This window comes from Halichondria panicea, chromosome 10 (assembly GCF_963675165.1).
Source record: "Halichondria panicea chromosome 10, odHalPani1.1, whole genome shotgun sequence".
In the NCBI taxonomy this organism is placed as follows: domain Eukaryota; kingdom Metazoa; phylum Porifera; class Demospongiae; order Suberitida; family Halichondriidae; genus Halichondria; species Halichondria panicea.
The window spans coordinates 4,814,689-4,831,720 of record NC_087386.1 but is presented as its reverse complement, the minus strand read 5'-3'; the positions used below and the strand labels follow the sequence as shown (position 1 = coordinate 4,831,720).

At 42.1% G+C, this 17,032-nt stretch overlaps 1 protein-coding gene across 3 annotated transcripts; it reads left to right on the top strand.

The window, feature by feature from the left end:
- Window positions 1-6: 6 nt before the first annotated feature.
- Window positions 7-16,558, top strand: LOC135343098 (uncharacterized). 3 transcript variants are annotated; one of them, XM_064540054.1, is made up of 22 exons: window positions 7-208; window positions 1,531-1,710; window positions 2,408-2,533; window positions 2,920-3,040; window positions 4,078-4,148; window positions 4,221-4,276; window positions 4,506-4,636; window positions 4,805-5,198; window positions 5,434-5,508; window positions 5,733-5,778; window positions 6,016-6,119; window positions 6,274-6,315; window positions 6,406-6,492; window positions 6,651-6,822; window positions 7,077-7,289; window positions 8,348-8,678; window positions 9,010-9,475; window positions 10,486-10,566; window positions 12,692-12,759; window positions 13,728-13,894; window positions 15,166-15,328; window positions 15,539-16,558. In XM_064540054.1, the coding sequence occupies exons 2-22, from the start codon at window positions 1,534-1,536 to the stop codon at window positions 16,384-16,386; spliced, it is 3,939 nt and encodes a 1,312-aa protein (XP_064396124.1). In that variant the 5' UTR covers window positions 7-208; window positions 1,531-1,533; the 3' UTR covers window positions 16,387-16,558. The 3 variants fall into 3 exon arrangements, with proteins under 3 accessions (XP_064396124.1, XP_064396123.1, XP_064396122.1); XM_064540053.1 differs by having other exon boundaries at window positions 7-226; XM_064540052.1 differs by having other exon boundaries at window positions 8-186.
- The last annotated feature ends 474 nt before the right edge of the window (window positions 16,559-17,032 follow it).

Below are 17,032 nucleotides of genomic sequence, written 5' to 3'. Positions count from 1 at the left end.
ACCACCACGTGGTTGCCACTCCCCCTTTCTCTTGCTAAATTTATAATAACAAAAAGTATTGGAGCTACCGTACCTGTACCTAGCTACTAGCTAGACTGCCCTGGGGAGTTCTGTGATCACAGTGAAGTATTGAGTGTATGCACGTTGTGCGTGCGGAAGACAAGAACCCAACTGGAAAGCTGAGAGGTAGAGAAACAGGAAACAAGCTGTAAATCATAAATTCTATGTGGGTTTTTAGTAGTATCTATCTAAGTATTATAGTTGCCTGCAAACTTGATTGCTATGCTCTGTACTGATAGTGTGATTTGAATTTGGGGATTATATCTAGTCGAGTCGTGTCGTACGTCACCTTTCATGTTCTGTTTGTGTTCGTATTTATCAGATTGTTTAGTACAAGAGCTTGCGAGGACAAGCCATCTACGAGTCATTTACATGCTTCTTACAAGGCACTTATACTTACATGTACTCAACCCTTTGTGTGACTTATTTGACTAGCACTAAATATAGCATCGTGCATTCATTGTTGCAGTGCACCGTGGGTTGCTAGGTGATAGAAAAGTGAATCACTTTGGAATTTTAATTTTCTGTGTGGAAATTAGAAGCCGGTTAGATATCAGATATTGTACACCCTTTCCTCTTCAAAGACTTTCGGTGGACACACAAGAAACATGTGATCCAGCATTCCTGTGGCTAGGAGAATGCTTGTAGTTGTCAAACAGTGTCAATTTGAACAGATAAACGCATTGCCTCAGGTCATATGCTTCGACAAGGTACTAATTAGCTAATATTACCCCATTAGCACAATCCCCATTAGCACATATTTAATTCCATTAAATGGTCGTTGGCACACTCTACTTTTCTGAGCTATGTCCTTATTAATAAACACTTTCCCAAAGCGTCCACTGGCAATCCTCAATGGACTATAAACCAATAGTATTATGAGTTTGTAAAGTGTAGTAATGTGTTTCAATGCCCTCACTTTATATAGGCAGCCAGGTGCTTTGATCTAATCATATACACATGGGTGTACAATTGATGACCACTTTCAGTACTGTGTGACCTTAGTATTGTGTTTCTTGTGTGCTTCTTGTTTTGTCTCTTGGAGTGTAGAGTAGAGTTTCCCCAGGAAGTTAGCTTAGGGCTGTCTAATGGGACTGCAAATGAAATCTACTCTGGTAACAATTCAGCTACAGTACATGTAGAGAATTTTCTAAAATACAAACGATTTCGGAGACCTGTTTTTTAAAGTGTTATGATTTCATGATCAGAGGCTAATGTCTAGACTTGGTTGGGTATTCTGATTTTATGAAACTTTCTTACTCAGGGAGTTTAGGAGCAAGCTGGCTCCGCAGATGCCCTGCCCTACATTATGTATATTTAGCAGTTCCAACTGATATCAACCTTTGTTTTATAAACAAATGCATCGAGCAGCGCCAGAGTTTCCACACTTTAAGTTCCCACCTAGTACATGGCACGTGTTAGCTATATATGCTCCCTCCATCAACTCCCCCCCCCCCCACACACACACAGGCAATGGACCAGCTGTATACTAACGGAGACGGTGGTGAGGAGTACTTTGAGGCGTCCGGTTCCCTCGAGCCCCTGGGGGATAACGATACTACCATGTTGTTTAGGGACCTTGAGCATGAACTGCAGCTTCTCACTCAAAGGTACCACGTACCCCCAGACGACCTGTCACAACTTTTCCAGGTGAGGGAGGGTGGAGGGTGTGCAAAGGTGTGGGTAACAAACTAATCCAGCAACATTCTAGACCATGTTCCACCATTTGCTATTTTCTACCATTAATTTGGGTGAGCATAAGATAACTTAACTATATGCTTTGTGTTGCCTCAGCTGGGCAATGTGTCCAACCAAATAGTTCCATTTTGGCAGCCTGGGCAAAGCTACTCGTAGATTTCAAGAGCTAATTGTTTGAAGTGGCTTCTATTTGTTTAGCACAATTCCTAAAGTTCCAAATGAATACCAGTTCTTTGATGTCTAGCACAGTTTCCACTCACTTTATAGCTTCTGTGTACTGCATTCCCCAGTTTGTGATCGTCTTATAAGCTGGGTCCTCCTATAATACAGCCAGGTTAAAGTTCCATAACGGAGGTGGTTCAACCTGTGTGACACTGTACTGTAGTAGGCCATCTCCTTAGTCCTTATAATACATGTACGGTCTATTGTGGTAATCCTATATACATGTACATGCATGGCCAGGTCAAGCTATAGGCCCCAATTAAATCTCCAGTTGTTGGAACGCAAGCCTTGAGTAGGCATCAAACACAGCTTTTGCTGCACCTAATATCTTTCAAATGGTCATGGCTAGGTGGCTGACTTTGAAGTACTTGGTACGATAATTATATGGCAGTCATAAAATAGTTTGCGTGTTTACACCTTTTTGTAGGTTGTACAAGGCATGTTTGAAGTGATGGACACAAACAGGGACGCTCTGGACAGGTTGGAGGCTGAAAAGAATGAGTTGGAAGACCTCTGGAAACAAGAGAAGGATAAACTCCGAGCAGCACAGAGGGTGAGCAAAGCATCTCGTAATATGGCGGATGCATTAAGTATCTGTTTGATGATATATATGTTCACTTATACTGAAAAAAGCGCGGGGGAGTAGATCGAGTTATATATTGAGTCTATGTTTTTCTGAAATGGGCCTGTTTTCGGCTATATTTACCAGTGTTCTGGCTAACACTTTCCATTGTGTTACAGACTTTGTTGCACGCCCATAGGTTCAGTATTTCAACGATAGAGCGTCCTGTTTATAAACTACAAATTGGCTACTCCCTAAGTGCCTTTTACTCTCAATACGTAAAATATATATTTCTCGTGGTCTCTGTGTAGAGAGAGAGAGAGGCTGTCCCCATCAATAGACTAATTTCACTGCGTAATAATTATGTTCTCCTTCAGAGGAAACTTGAGCTGGAATGTCGGCTAGAGGAAGAGAGAATGAAGATTGAGAGTGAGAAAACAACGCTGGAAAAAGACAAGGTGTCCCTGCAGACCAAGGTCAAGCAACTGGGAGAGCAAAGTGAGTGGGTGTGTATGGGGTTTCAAAGTGAGGGTGTACATAATGAGGTGGTGTAGAGGGTTTCATAGTGAGGGGGTGTATATATGGGGTTTCATAGTGAGGGAGTAGAGGGTTTCATAGTGAGGGAGTAGAGGGTTTCATAGTGAGGGGGTGTGTATGGGGTTTCAAAGTGAGGGTGTACATAATGAGGTGGTGTAGAGGGTTTCATAGTGAGGGGGTGTATGGGGTTTCATAGTGAGGGGGTGTATATATGGGGTTTCATAGTGAGGGAGTGTAGAGGGTTTCATAGTGAGGGGGTGTATATATGGGGTTTCATAGTGAGGGAGTAGAGGGTTTCATAGTGAGGGGGTGTATATACGGGGTTTCATAGTGAGGGAGTGTAGAGGGTTTCATAGTGAGGGAGTAGAGGGTTTCATAGTGAGGGTTGAGTATGTGAGGAGTGGGGGGTTCCAGCAGACTATAATTATAGGATCAAGTAGCTGTGGGAGCATTATGAGTGCATGGGGGTGATGTGTGTGTGTGGATGGGTGGTAGTAACTCAGCATTATGAGTGCATGGGGGTGATGTGTGTGTGTGTGGATGGGTGATAGTAACTCAGCATTATGAGTGCATGGGGGTGATGTGTGTGTGTGTGTGTGTGGATGGGTGGTAGTAACTCAGCATTATGAGTGCATGGGGGTGATGTGTGTGTGTGTGTGTGTGGATGGGTGGTAGTAACTCAGCATTATGAGTGCATGGGGGTGATGTGTGTGTGTGGATGGGTGGTAGTAACTCAGCATTATGAGTGCATGGGGGTGATGTGTGTGTGTGTGGATGGGTGATAGTAACTCAGTAAGCTATTGGTTTCTTTGATTGTTATTTTCTTTATTAAGAAGCTATTGGGTCAGTTTTAGAACAATACTACTTGTTATCATTATGTGACAGCATATACATGTACATATAGCATGTACGTACATAGCTTGCACTAGCAAGACACTGTAGATGTGTGTATACATAGCCATGCCTATTGACTAACTCACCCCCTCCACTCCGTTCAGAGGAAAATGCTGAGCAGGATTTGCTAAAAATCAAAGAAAGAACGATCAAAGAGGACCAAATAAGGAAAGACGTGAGTTAGCACCATGTCTCAACCTCTAATATGTTTACCGTAACCTTGGACTTTGGACTTCTTGTTTTGCAGCTGCTTGAGGAATACAAGAAGAAAGCCGATTTCATCAAGACACAATCTTTGAGAAGGTATAATAAGTGTTACTAGTAAAGAGAATAATGCCCACATCTATTAAGTAAGTGCTACCACTGTACGTATGCACCATTGGAGATCTAGTCGGCTCTAACCACTTACTCAAGACAAACTTTCCCCATCAGACTGAAAACTTGCTAATTAAAACACTTTCGTTGCCATTGAATAGCCCATTATCAGCAGATTCCGTACCATGCCCTCCCTTTATACGTCCTTTCCCCATAGGAGGCCGTCCCTAAAATCTAACAATCGTCGACTCCTCCCCTTGGCCCCCTCGATACGAAGCCCCACCACCAGCCTGACCACCACCCTCAGAGTGCCATCTAACGAAACCCTCGAAGACTCAATCAAATCAGGTAGCTAACGAATGAGTTTAGTTGCCATTATTGGTCTATTAAGGGTCATTATACTGGTTGTAACAAGTGCGAGTGCAATTTTGGGGTTGGTCTCAGTGGCGATATATACACTAATGATCGATCATTGTGCTCTTCCCTGAAATTTACATGTACTTGAATCCCTTGCAGATTCGTCTGAGCCTCAAGAGTCCTTTCCTGATGAAACCACAATCAAAAGCTACCACCAACAACCCTCATACCCTCCTCATAAAACATCCGTTCAATCACTGGAAGACGAGCTAGCGCAAACCTCACCAGATCTGAAACGAGAGGAACCTCTTTCACCGCAAAACGGGGACGGTCTCGAGGAGAGCATCCATTCTGACGAGGAGAGAGCGTGGTCTAATTACCAGGATACGGAGGGGACGTCCCTGACTGACGAGATGATGGAGACCATTTTGTCCACACCCATGAGAGCGGAGGTGGAGATGCTCCAACGAGAGAAGGTTATGTGGGGCGAGGAGCGTGAAAAGATGGAACAGGCTATAAAGGACGTTCGCGCTGAGCGGGAGAGTGTTGAAAGGTGGGTGGGGTTAAGATGGGGGCTTTGATTATTGTTACGTTTGAGTACAGTAACTATGTCTAGTGAGTGTAAAGCATGCATGTACATGCAGTGTAACAAACTCTATTAATGGGGATCGAGCTCTATACATGTGAAGTGTTAAATTTGTTAAGCGTCATAATATTCCATCGATTTGAAAATCAGTTATGTGTATCCTTATTGTATGATAAATTATTGACCCCTTGACCCCGTGCAGCCTTAATGACCAAACACTGGTCGAGGTGAGACAATTGAGAGATAACCTCAAGAAAATGCAGGACGAGATGGCAGAGTGAGTAGTGAGGAGTAGATAGGAAGAGGGTGAAAGGGTGGGTTAGCTTACAACTCGTGGTGCTTTCATTGTGAAGTAAAAATTGTAAGGGTTAAAATGGCTTTGGGTGTACATATAAACCTCAGTTTTGTCTTAGCCACAGTTGAGGATATTGTAAATGGTACTTGCCACTGATTAGTCCCTTTAGTACTATTCCCGTCATATACACTTTGCCCCCCATGCAGTGTAAAGGCTGAGAGGGATGAGATACTGGGTCACTACCTGGAGCAGGTGAGCATTGCTGTTGCATAGTAACGTTACTGTGGTCAAAATGGTTTTAATTAGTGGACTCCTTATGCCTTTGACTGTGTTTTGGGCGACCATTGGTTTACGTACTTGTTAGCAGAGCATATCAAGCTTGCATCAATAGCCTTGTGTTGTCATAGCAATTGGGCGGGTACACTATAGTGAACGTTGTTTGGACAGCGTCACTTCTTCCTAATTTAAATGTACCGGTCTCTCCTGCAGCCATTTGATGAGTACTGTATTACAAGGAAGGAGCTAAACGACCTCCTCAAGAAACATCAGAAAACGGCCATCGAGTTAGAGAGAGAGAAAGAAGAGAAAGAAAAGTGAGCCATATAGCTAGCATACTACAGTTATGTTTCATGTGTACCTGTATCTATATAATTATTGCCTTAACTCTTTCACTGATATCAATGTGGTTTTAATGGGTGTCTTGTTTGTGTTGTAGACGTTTTATAGATTTATTTTTCTTTCATTTAGGCTTCAGAAATTGCTGGCTTCGAAGAGGAGTTTTATGGAAAGGTGATACTCAAGATTTGATACTGTACTTCTACATTTTACGTACGTACATCTCTGAGGATATAATAATATATACCACTTGCTTGTACACAGGTTCAAAGAGAGGTGGAGGAAGATGTTTACAAAGCCACTTTCAGACGAGCCAGTTCTATTCAAGTCAGGAATGGAGCTAGAAAAAGTGTAAGCAGTGCTCTGAGTACTATTATATTCCCCTTGCCTTAACAAGTCAACCCACAGACTTATTATTTACTATTTAGCTCTCAGTCTGTTCTCATCGCTTTAATAAGTTACATGTAATAATTTTTTATTTTTATGTAACCACCCTCCCACACACACAGTCGTACGCCCTCTCCTGTCCCCACCCCCCTCATACGCTCCCTGGCAGCCATCATGGACACGACTCTCATGGTCGAGAAGAGTTGGCTAATGTCATGTGACAGTCATATGGCTAAAGACACACTGCCGCAGTGGGTTGGGCAAATCATCCTCAAGGGAATGGAAACAGAAACGGTGAGATTAAAAAGGGCCATGTTCATTCATTACTGTCGATTTCAAGACATTATTTAGAGCTGTTAATTTAAAAACAGTGCTCCACATGCACACATTGTTTATGCTAAAGTTAAGCAATCCACAGTTCATACTGTGCATTAGGCAGTCACACGTGCAGTGACCTCTTGTGATTCGATTGTGTTGTCAGGCACTATCATACGTTAACATTGTTGCCGTACCTATCTATTCAAAGTACCAAATGCTCCTCCCTCCAGATTAATGACGTTGCCGTGGGCCGTGTGTACCACTCTCCGATACAGCTGTTTCCTGGTAGCATGACCCCACCCCGCATGCGTGTGGGGGGTAGGCATAGCTCAAACATAGCGATGAAGGTACTGGCTGGACTGCAACAGCTGCACGCTGAGATATGGGTGGCCACAACTGAATCATCCATGGCATACATCGAGATCATTGACGTCCTGGCTAGGGTAGGTTTGTTATTATAAATGTGCAACGAAAGTACTTACCAACGCGTAATTAGATAATCGGACCAGCAGCTTCATTAGTTACCTAATGGTTATCTAATGGTGTGTGCTTCTTGTGTACATGCTGATTTTGAATGTGCGAGTACTATACATAGAGCACTAAAGTGCTAAGCCCTTGGCTGTTGACATGCATGCACTGTGGACACAGCGTCGCGAAGAAGCCGGCTCCAGGCTGATATGTTCCGGGGCTTAGGATCAACAAACACAATATTAGCTTTCTATTTTAGTGACCCTTTTCCATTGTTTCTGGTACGGGATCACTTCAGCTGCAAATAAGTACCTCGAATAAAGGCTGCGTGTAGCTAGCCTAAACAACCCATGCTGTAAATGCAGTGCTATGGCAGCCAGGTGAGCAGACACAAAATACAAAGACAATAAACATTGCTATAGAAACCAGAAAAGTATTATCAATAAAAATGCAGTAGTATGAATGAGCATGGAAGCTGGCTAGACAGCAAGTATAAATTAAAGCAGACTATAGCTAGAGGCATCTGAGAACGGAGTTTTAGTAGTGCGTGAAGCATGCACTGTGGAGTAGGATCACAGTGTTCAGGATTAATTAACAAATCACAATCATAATTCTAGCTTTCTATTGTAGTAAACCTTTTCCATTGTTCTGGTACGGGATCACTTCAACTGGAAATAAATAAAGGCCATGTGTAGCTACGTAGCCATGTAATCCCAACGTGCAAGTAACCCGTGGCCTCTCACGCGCCTCGGTGTAACAAGAGTTACTGCTAGTAGTCTGCTAGTAGTAGAGTGTAAACATGATTTTGGTTAAGGTACGTAGTGTGACTGTTAAAAGCATCTGCAGACACTTTTAAGAAATCATTCGAGGAGTATATGAACTCTTGATCCTTCCGGATTATCTACAAAATATATCTACTGTCAATTCTGTCAATTCTAGGGTGTAACACGTGGTGGGCATGCATGCATGGGGCTCTTGATTACTTTTCAAGCATACATGTAATAAAGAACTCTCTCTATCTCTCGATCCTCAGCCCTCCAAAGTTCGTCAGCGTTTCGTTGTTCGTCCCAAGTCTAAGATGATTCTATGCATGAGGTCCATCCCTGGTGTAGTGGAAGAGTCGCAGGACTTCATCGACTCCACCCACGATACCGCATGGGTGGAGAGTAGCTTCCTGGGCTCCCAGCAGACAGACTTCACTCAGTCAATGATTGTCAAGGGGGCGAGCAAAAAACGGCCGCGCAGTGCCCCCCAGAGACGGCAGACATTTGGAGGGGATTTTATGTCAAGCTCGCCAGATCTGTCCAGTTGCTCTGAACCTGGACCACTGGAACTGTTTACAAGTAGGAGTGCTCAACCGCAAGGTACGTGTGTGTCAGTGTGTGTGAGATTCCTCCCGGTCTGCTCAGTTAATCAAGAACTGAAATTGTGCAATATACATAATAGTTGTGCACTGTTCGTTGTGCACTGTTTGCTTGCTGTGTATTTTTTGTACTGCCATTACATACATGTACCTGTTAAAAGTTTTGCGAATGGTGGATTTTAGCGCCTGCCGCAATATTTGATCTACATGTAAATGCACTTGTTAGTTCTCTATTCTCAAGTTGAATTGTAGAGTGAAGAAGTGTACATGTAGCTATATAGTGCTATATATAGTTTAAGTGTTTACTTCGATCTGATTTTTTGTCCTCACAGCTCCCGCTTCCAAATCTCAACTGGAGAGTGTCACCTCCTCTGAGACGTACACCAATTCCCTATCAACCATCAATGAGCTTGACCGCACCTCCACTCATCCGCCCCCTATTATCGTTACGTCCGAAGACAGACAAAACGGCGGTCAGCAAAGAAGTTTGCTAGTTACTTGTGAAGAAGACGTTGATTTTGACAATAGTGACCCAAACATCTCTATATCGTCTGCCTCCACTGAGGATCAAAGGTCAAAGGTCACAAGTACTCCAATCTCTACCCCTCGCTCAAAACAACCACTCCCCATTTCTCCGCTGCACCAATCCAATTCAAAACCTTCTATTCAGGATATGGAGAGTCCATTGGTCAAGTCAGGTTCCAATGTTCCGAGTACCGACACTGAGGTTACTGACGGTAGGACAGAGCATAGGGCCGAGAAGGACCCTGTCATGTGGATTGTCACCGATAACAACACGTGAGTGGCTTAATTGTCTACTAAGCCATGCAATACTTTATGATGTGTGTACATGCAGTTGCTGTGTATGTATAGTCAAGGACTGTGGTTGGGTCCATATTTCTGTTTTTATCAGGAAGTCCTTATCACTTTTCAACTGTGTTTGGCACATACGTGTACGTATGCTGTTTCCCTGTCTGCTATAGTAACCTCATTCCTAACGTTTATACTGCTTACCGTGTTACCTAGTGCTGGGAATTTATGCGTTAATTACGTTATAGTCAATTAAGGTTCCAAAAACACTGTGATATTTAAACACCCCGATTTCGATAATAAATTGTGCTATAAAAAATGAAAGCACCACAGGTGCTGATGCCTCGGTGGAGGTGCCAAAGCTACATAACATAAAGCTACTTAATAGCTTTTTATACATTGTATCATGATGAACATTTTAGTTTTGCTACTTGCAGACAGAATCCAGAATCACAGGAAACAAACAAAGATTGGGTAATGATTGACGATGATTGCTGTTAAAAACGATGAATGCCAAAAGTTTAAGTCTAAAATTAATGACTGCATCAGCAGAGCCTTGCAGCTCTCTTCTCACTCCTGCAGCTACCAATAGCTAGCGTTCTAGTGCAGACAGAGCTAACTACAATGTACTAAGTAGAGTACAACACTACATGCATGGACAAGTTTTTCTACGCACTCTTCTGAAAAGGCTGCAATGGCATTCCAAGTAGGCATAGCTCGAGAACGAAGCAATATTTTGCAAATCCACGAATTAAAATCCAAGAAAAAAACATGACTAGAAGCCTATAGAAACTCTGACGTCATTGATCCTTGAGTAGCTGTAGCAGTCTACACACACACACACACAAACACACTACCGTATACCCCGCTTGCGCATGCACACCGAGTCATAAAATTATGGTACAGTAACTTAGCTACTCGCATAAATAGGATTTGTTAGTATCACGCATACATTTCTAGCACTACGGTCATTACTGTCTTACCCACCCTTCCTATAGGTTGTATTTCTACCCGACAACCCACCCCAGTCACAAGCCGTTCAACAGTGTCCAGCTGCACACCAAAGCAGTCTGCATGGAGTGAGTTATGGGACGGTAATGACTAAAATTGTAGTAATTAACTGAATTTTGTCCCAAGGAGAGTGTATATACAGCACTGTATAGGTCACTACAATAGTAAACTCAATAATAGACTACGTGTAACAGGAACTGATGCTTAGAGATGATATTCATGACTGTTGTAAATGGTATAAATGCTACCAGATTACCAGATTTTGTCTGTAGCTATAAAGTTTAGTTTTGTATTTACTATCTGGATTACAAGATGGATAAACTAAATCTCTCCTACGCTGCTTACCAATGGTTGGAATTTCTACCATATCCTTTGTTTTTTTTACTGTTTGTTTATTTAATGATATTGTTGTTAGTGGCAGAGTGTTATCCGGATATGGTCTTCGTAAAGTGGCAACTCCAGTTGTTACTGTTCATTGGTGAAGCTCTCTTTGGTCCTCCTCAAGGTGTTTTTAGTTATGAGAGTGCAAAAAGTATCGAAACTCCCGAAAAATTTATTTTAAAGAGGCAGTTAACGCGTACAGCTAATGCTTTTCTATCGGGCGTAGGTATTGTACTACTGATGAATGCATCAATTATCTTCTGGGAGTCGTTTCTGCTCGATGTTTCCTATACCTGTGATGATGCAATTGACTGTTTTGCTTATGACAACATACCAGATTATTCCTCACGAACTCTTATCACTACTAACTGCAGTTCGCATAATAAAAACGAAGAGATAGCGTGCTATAAGTTTAAGTTAGCATTTGTAAAAGGCTTGGCTGCGTTTGGTGGCCTTATGACATCTATCCAAATCATCGTCAAAATTACGACAAAATCCTCTATATGGATTTCTAGCCGACTTCGACACAAGGTTTTTCAAAGGTTCCGTTCTCACACTGTTTGCTATCGGACTGTTTTAATGGTCATCTCTATGTTGATTGTAATGTTCGCTACAGGTGTGTACATGTCTTATTTTATTGCATTAAATTATAAGAAGGAACAATATTTTCTTTTGTTTCATGTGGTTCGATTTATGATTAATGTTGGTATTGCCGTGTTTTGTCTTTGGACTCCATGGTTCCTTGTCACTGAGACAGTTGAAACTGATGAGGAACGTGGAGGCGATACTGAACAACAGGACAGTGATAGTGGCCTTCGGCAATCATTAGTTACCCCGGTTACTGATTACGGTACACTGTAACAGAGGCAAACATGAACATTCTCTATATATCAATCGATGTGGAAATTCGAGTGCCAACTATACAAACTGCAAACTGTAGATGTGTTTTTAATTAGATGTGCTGTACACAGTGTTAGAAATGAAGTGTTAATTAAGGTTACGGTATAAATATTCATGATTTTTGTGAAACTATAAATTCCATGAAAGAAATTTGAAGCACATACACGATAAATATATTGGTATATCATTCTGTATGACAAGTATCAATCTTCAAAACATTTTCTAATGGCTCTGAGCGATCATCTAGTTTACTAGAAACAACACAAACTAGTAGAGTCATTCTAATTCCAAAAACACTTCTAGCTCTGTGTTTTTGCTCTTATACAATGCTTCTTACCATTCTAGAGGGCGACTCGAAGCGTTTTTTTCTTTTCTTTCCAGGCCAAGAAACTCACAAAATATTATGTAGACTAACACCACTTAAAATGGCGGTCAGAGCTAAGGAAAACAGCCTCCTGTGAGCTTTCAGTAGCCTTTTTTCAAAATATATCTTCGAGCCGCCCTGCTTATTATAGTAAAGCTACAGTAGACGTACCTAAGCTATGTAGTAAAAGTGTCTATTCGAGCCATGAAATGACTACTGCGTTTCAGTTGGACTTCCAGCTCATTCTAGCTGCTGCTCCCGATCACTAGATCTAGCTCATGAATAATTAATGAGCAAACTGTTTACGTAATCCTTAATACTAGTATCACGAGGTTTAAAGATCGTAAAAGTTGCACTATCATGTCTTACATGTACGGTCAATTGCCATTGTATAATAAGGTACCGTAGAATTCTAATTTTCCCCCAGAGGTTTAAAATAGTAAAAGTTGAGGTTTTTCACTATCATTTCCTACATGTACTGGTCAATTGCCATTGTAAGGTATTTTTCGCACAAGCTAGAATTCTAATTTACCCCCCCCCCCCCACAGATACATCAGAGGCAAGGTGTTCATGGGTCACTCTGACTCTACCCTCTCTGTCTACTACATGGACGAATGTGAGTTACCAGTAAGATAGGATTTTGCCTATACATACATACATGTATATACATAAATTGTGCGCATTAATACTTTATGCTATTGAGAAGAGGCAATTATTTGTTTAGAACTGGAGTATTTGCTTGCTGTACATGCAATAAAAATCTTGAGCTGGATAGTAAACTTTCTGTGCATAGAACATAAAACAAAATTGGAATATATACAGTGCGTACATACCAAGACTTTATCATTATGTTTTCTGGTTAGTACATTAATAAATAGAGAGAAGGAGCGTCTAACTTCAACGTATATACTCGAAGCTTACGTTTCATAATTGATGCTACCATGCATGCAGGTATAGCAGGTGTGTGAAACCAAGCCACACTAGGTGCTTGCAAACCCAGCGCTATAACAGGTGTATAGGGAACGAGGCTTATGTTTGTGTGAAACCAAGCCACACTAGGTGCTTGCAAACCCAGCGCTATAACAGGTGTATAGGGAACGAGGCTTATGTTTGTGTGAAACCAAGCCACACTAGGTGCTTGCAAACCCAGCGCTATAACAGGTGTATAGGGAACGAGGCTTATGTTTGTGTGAAACCAAGCCACAAGGTGCTTGCAAACCCCAGCGCTATAACAGGTGTATAGGGAGCGAGACGTAATTGCGTGTGCAACCATACCCACTAAACAAATTATGCACACCATAATTCATATAATGTACCATGAGCCCATGAATAGGGAGACAGAGCAGAGCGTCTAACTACGTAGATCACGTTTCATAAGTGGCTGTCGTAATCGAGAGTAGGAAGTTGAAACTAAGTGGTTGAATCCTTACTGCGGTTTGCAAGCACTTAATTAGTGTGGCTTGCAATTACGAAACATACGCCTCGTTCCCTACACCTGTTATAGCACTGCGGGTTGCAAGCACTTATAGTGGCTAGTATATATCACAATAACAATCTTCCTTCCTTCCCCCCCCCCCCCCACAGTCTCGCACATGTGGGATGTTGAGAACCCAGAGAGAATCTCCCTGCCTTCTCCCAATATCAATGAGGTGTACGAGGTCCAGTGCATAGCAGCTGTCAGCGACAGGATATGGGTGGGGGCTGGTCCCTCCATCTTCTTCCTCGATGTAGAGCTTCCTGCATCTAGAGAGGTAGAGTTGTTACTGTTGTTATTGGTGTGTTGTGGTGTGTTGGCTAGATTATAGTTTATTTCCTGCAGAATGCTAATGGTAGGTATACATAATTATAGACGTGATATGTAATGCCCTCCTCTAAGTTACTTTTATTTCCCTTTATTCAGTCTTACGTCCCACAGGTGGTTTGTAGTTGTACAGTTCATTCTGAGTTTAGCAGTATATACCTTTTCAGACATTAACAAAATAATGTTTGTGCTACGTAAAATACTGTAATAAACATCCCTTCATTGTAAACCCGAGACCAGGCTGCAGCCACGGGTTATAGTCGTCTGTTTGTGATTTCTGAGTAAGCCTGTGCCAAGTAGACTCAGTCTACTCACCTGGATGTCATAGCACTGCTGGATAGTCTTCACATAACAAGTTTTTAGTTTCAAATAGTGGTAGATTTTTAATGTTAAAGCTTCGTTGTCAAATAAAAGCAAACAAGCTACGAAGCTTGAATTTACACGTGTTGGCTGCATGGCTGGCTAGCAACAGCAATGTACATGCATGAGGCCTTTTTTTGAGGCACCTAATATGATTGTGGTTTTGGTAGGCTTCTCTGCATCCTAGCCGCAGTACTCCAGGAGCCATACTTTTAAGTCTTCAGGCTTCTTTCATGTGATCCGAGTCCACAGTACATGCCACTAAAACTGTGTTCTCACATGCCTAATCTTATTACTCGAGGCGCGTAGGCGGCCACGGGTATAGTAGTTCGTTGGTTTACTTGACTGTTTGTTTATGATATCTGAGTCTACTCACCTGGATACACAACAAGTTATTACTTTTAAAATGGCAGATTTTGATGTTAGAGCTTCGTTGTCTGAGCAAAAGCTTGATCTTGCATGTTGGCTGCATGGCCTCTAGCTACAGGTGTCTTTTATTCGAGGTACGTATTTACAGCTGAATTGATCCTGTATCAGGAACAATGGAATTTTTATGGAAGTTCTTAGCTCAGCTACTTAGCCAGTTTCCGTACCACTGCATTTATTGTATTCATGTAAGCGGCAGCTGAGGGTTAGTACTTCAGTGCTCTAGTTGCTACTGTTGTATGCTACAAAAAAATTAGCCTGATTCTATGCTCATATATAGTGATTGACACATACTATTGTATAACAGTCCTCTGGTTTCCATATAGTATTCATGCCAACAGCCCAGGGTTCCCATTCACTTAAAGTGTTTTAGTTTGAGTACATTTTGAATGGTGTCTATATATAAATATCATTCACTGTATCTCCCCAACTCAGGGCTCCATCTTCCTGGACAGTTGGAGGAGAAAGCCCCGACAAATACTTCCCCTGGGGGACATTGTGGTTGTCACGACATCGTCTACCTGTCTCTACCTGTTTGATGCAATCTCCACTCACCTCATTCAGAAAATCAACATCAACTCCATTGCCAAGTTACTAGGTACGGTGGCCAGATCTGCCATTACTTTTGATTAGTCCTCTTGTAATTACTTCTTACAAGAAAAGCGTAGATTCATTCTCGTTTCATTAACCTTTGTCGTAGTCTAGTATACGTATACAAAACCCCCAACTTCTCACATGGGGAGCTGTACTGTTTTAGATGTTCACTGAACAAAAAAGTTGTATTCATTCTTCTCCTACCCTCCCCCAGACCACCCTACCGTGTCCAACCCCCACAACACCACTATGACCTCCCACACAACCTCTACTATCAAGAAAGTGGTATCAGACGACACTAACCTCTATATCGGGACATCCTCAGGCAAAATGGTGGCCGTCCCAATTTCATCCCTCCGCAATCTTCGAGACAGAACTGTCGATCGATCCGATCTCACTTCACCCGTGGATTTCTCCCTTCCACATTCCGTCTCCGTCTCCCTAAGCCCCACTCACGGAGCGACTAGCCCCACCCACAGAATTACTAGCCCCACCCACAAACCAGGAAGTCCTCTTGGAAGTCCTTGTGGGTCCCCCAAATCTGATCATGTTTCTGATGAAACTGATGGCTTCCTGGATCGAAAGAAGGAAAAAAAGAGACAAAAGAAAAAAAAGACCAAGATACCAAAGGAAGAAGTAAAAAATGTGAAAACAACGATCGATGAACAGTGGGAGGAGCTTCGTACTGCTGAAGAGGAGGATGTTGATGGACCTTATTTAGAAAACACAGCCATTTCTCTCCACTCTCTGAATGACAGTGAAGTGCTGCGTCTTGTTCACTTGTGTCTCCCTGACAACCAAATATCGAAACTGAAAGCTCCCTCAGACCCTGTGCCCTATCACAGCATGCCCAATCTGAGCTCCCCATTTGGTGGGCGTGTCCCTATAAGCCCCCCTATTGTGACCTACAAGACTATTATATTGGCCATGGGCAAAGGACACATGGAATACATTGTCGACGAAGACCCTGAGGCAATTGAGGAGTCTGTACGAAGTGCCATACGTGAAAGAAATGAATCGTTTCAACTCCTAGCCTGGGGACACAAGAATGTTTTGCCATAGAATGTTTGTGAAGGTACATGTACATGACTGTACAAACAGTGTTGTTATTTTTTTTATGCTTGAGAATTTGAAGTGTTGAGCACTACCTAACAGGTTTTTATTAACTTTTAGACCATTCTTTTATGGCTATGTACTATAATTATACATGTGTATTGTTGTAACTATAACCTTGTGTGACTATTAATGTGCAGGGGGCGGTGTACTTTCTATATAGAGGTATATATGTAACGCCAAGGGCTCTTCATACGCCCTTGGTAACGCCTTAATTAAGTATAAATGTGTATTTATATGTGCTGTACACCAACGGAGGAAGACTGACTCAAACGATAAATGCAACCATAATTATAGTGGCTGTCATGTTTGACACTTTAGGTAGTGGGCATGAGGAATGAATGCACATATTCAGAGCTCATAAGTCACAACTGTCAGCAAGCATCTTTACCCATTCCATGCAACACTACAACAAACTGCAGAGTAGAAAGTTGACAGTCATCATTGACTGTCTACTCTTCATTTATAAGAGTATAGGGTTATAACAGAATCGATGTGTGTCCTATAGGTATACTTTAATTTGTTACAGATTTTCCAGCTTGTGTTATACTGCATGAGAAATGTTGTGTGTCTGAATGCATGTGCATAATTAAAA

Bases quoted from the DNA above. Each gene is read 5' to 3' on its own strand.
- LOC135343098 (XM_064540054.1), top strand. From the start codon at position 1,534: ATGGACCAGCTGTATACTAACGGAGACGGTGGTGAGGAGTACTTTGAG. The intron at 6,120-6,273 runs GTGAGCCATATA...TCTTTCATTTAG, and splicing joins GAGAAAGAAGAGAAAGAAAA to GCTTCAGAAATTGCTGGCTT. The intron at 6,493-6,650 runs GTAAGCAGTGCT...CCACACACACAG, and splicing joins GGAATGGAGCTAGAAAAAGT to TCGTACGCCCTCTCCTGTCC.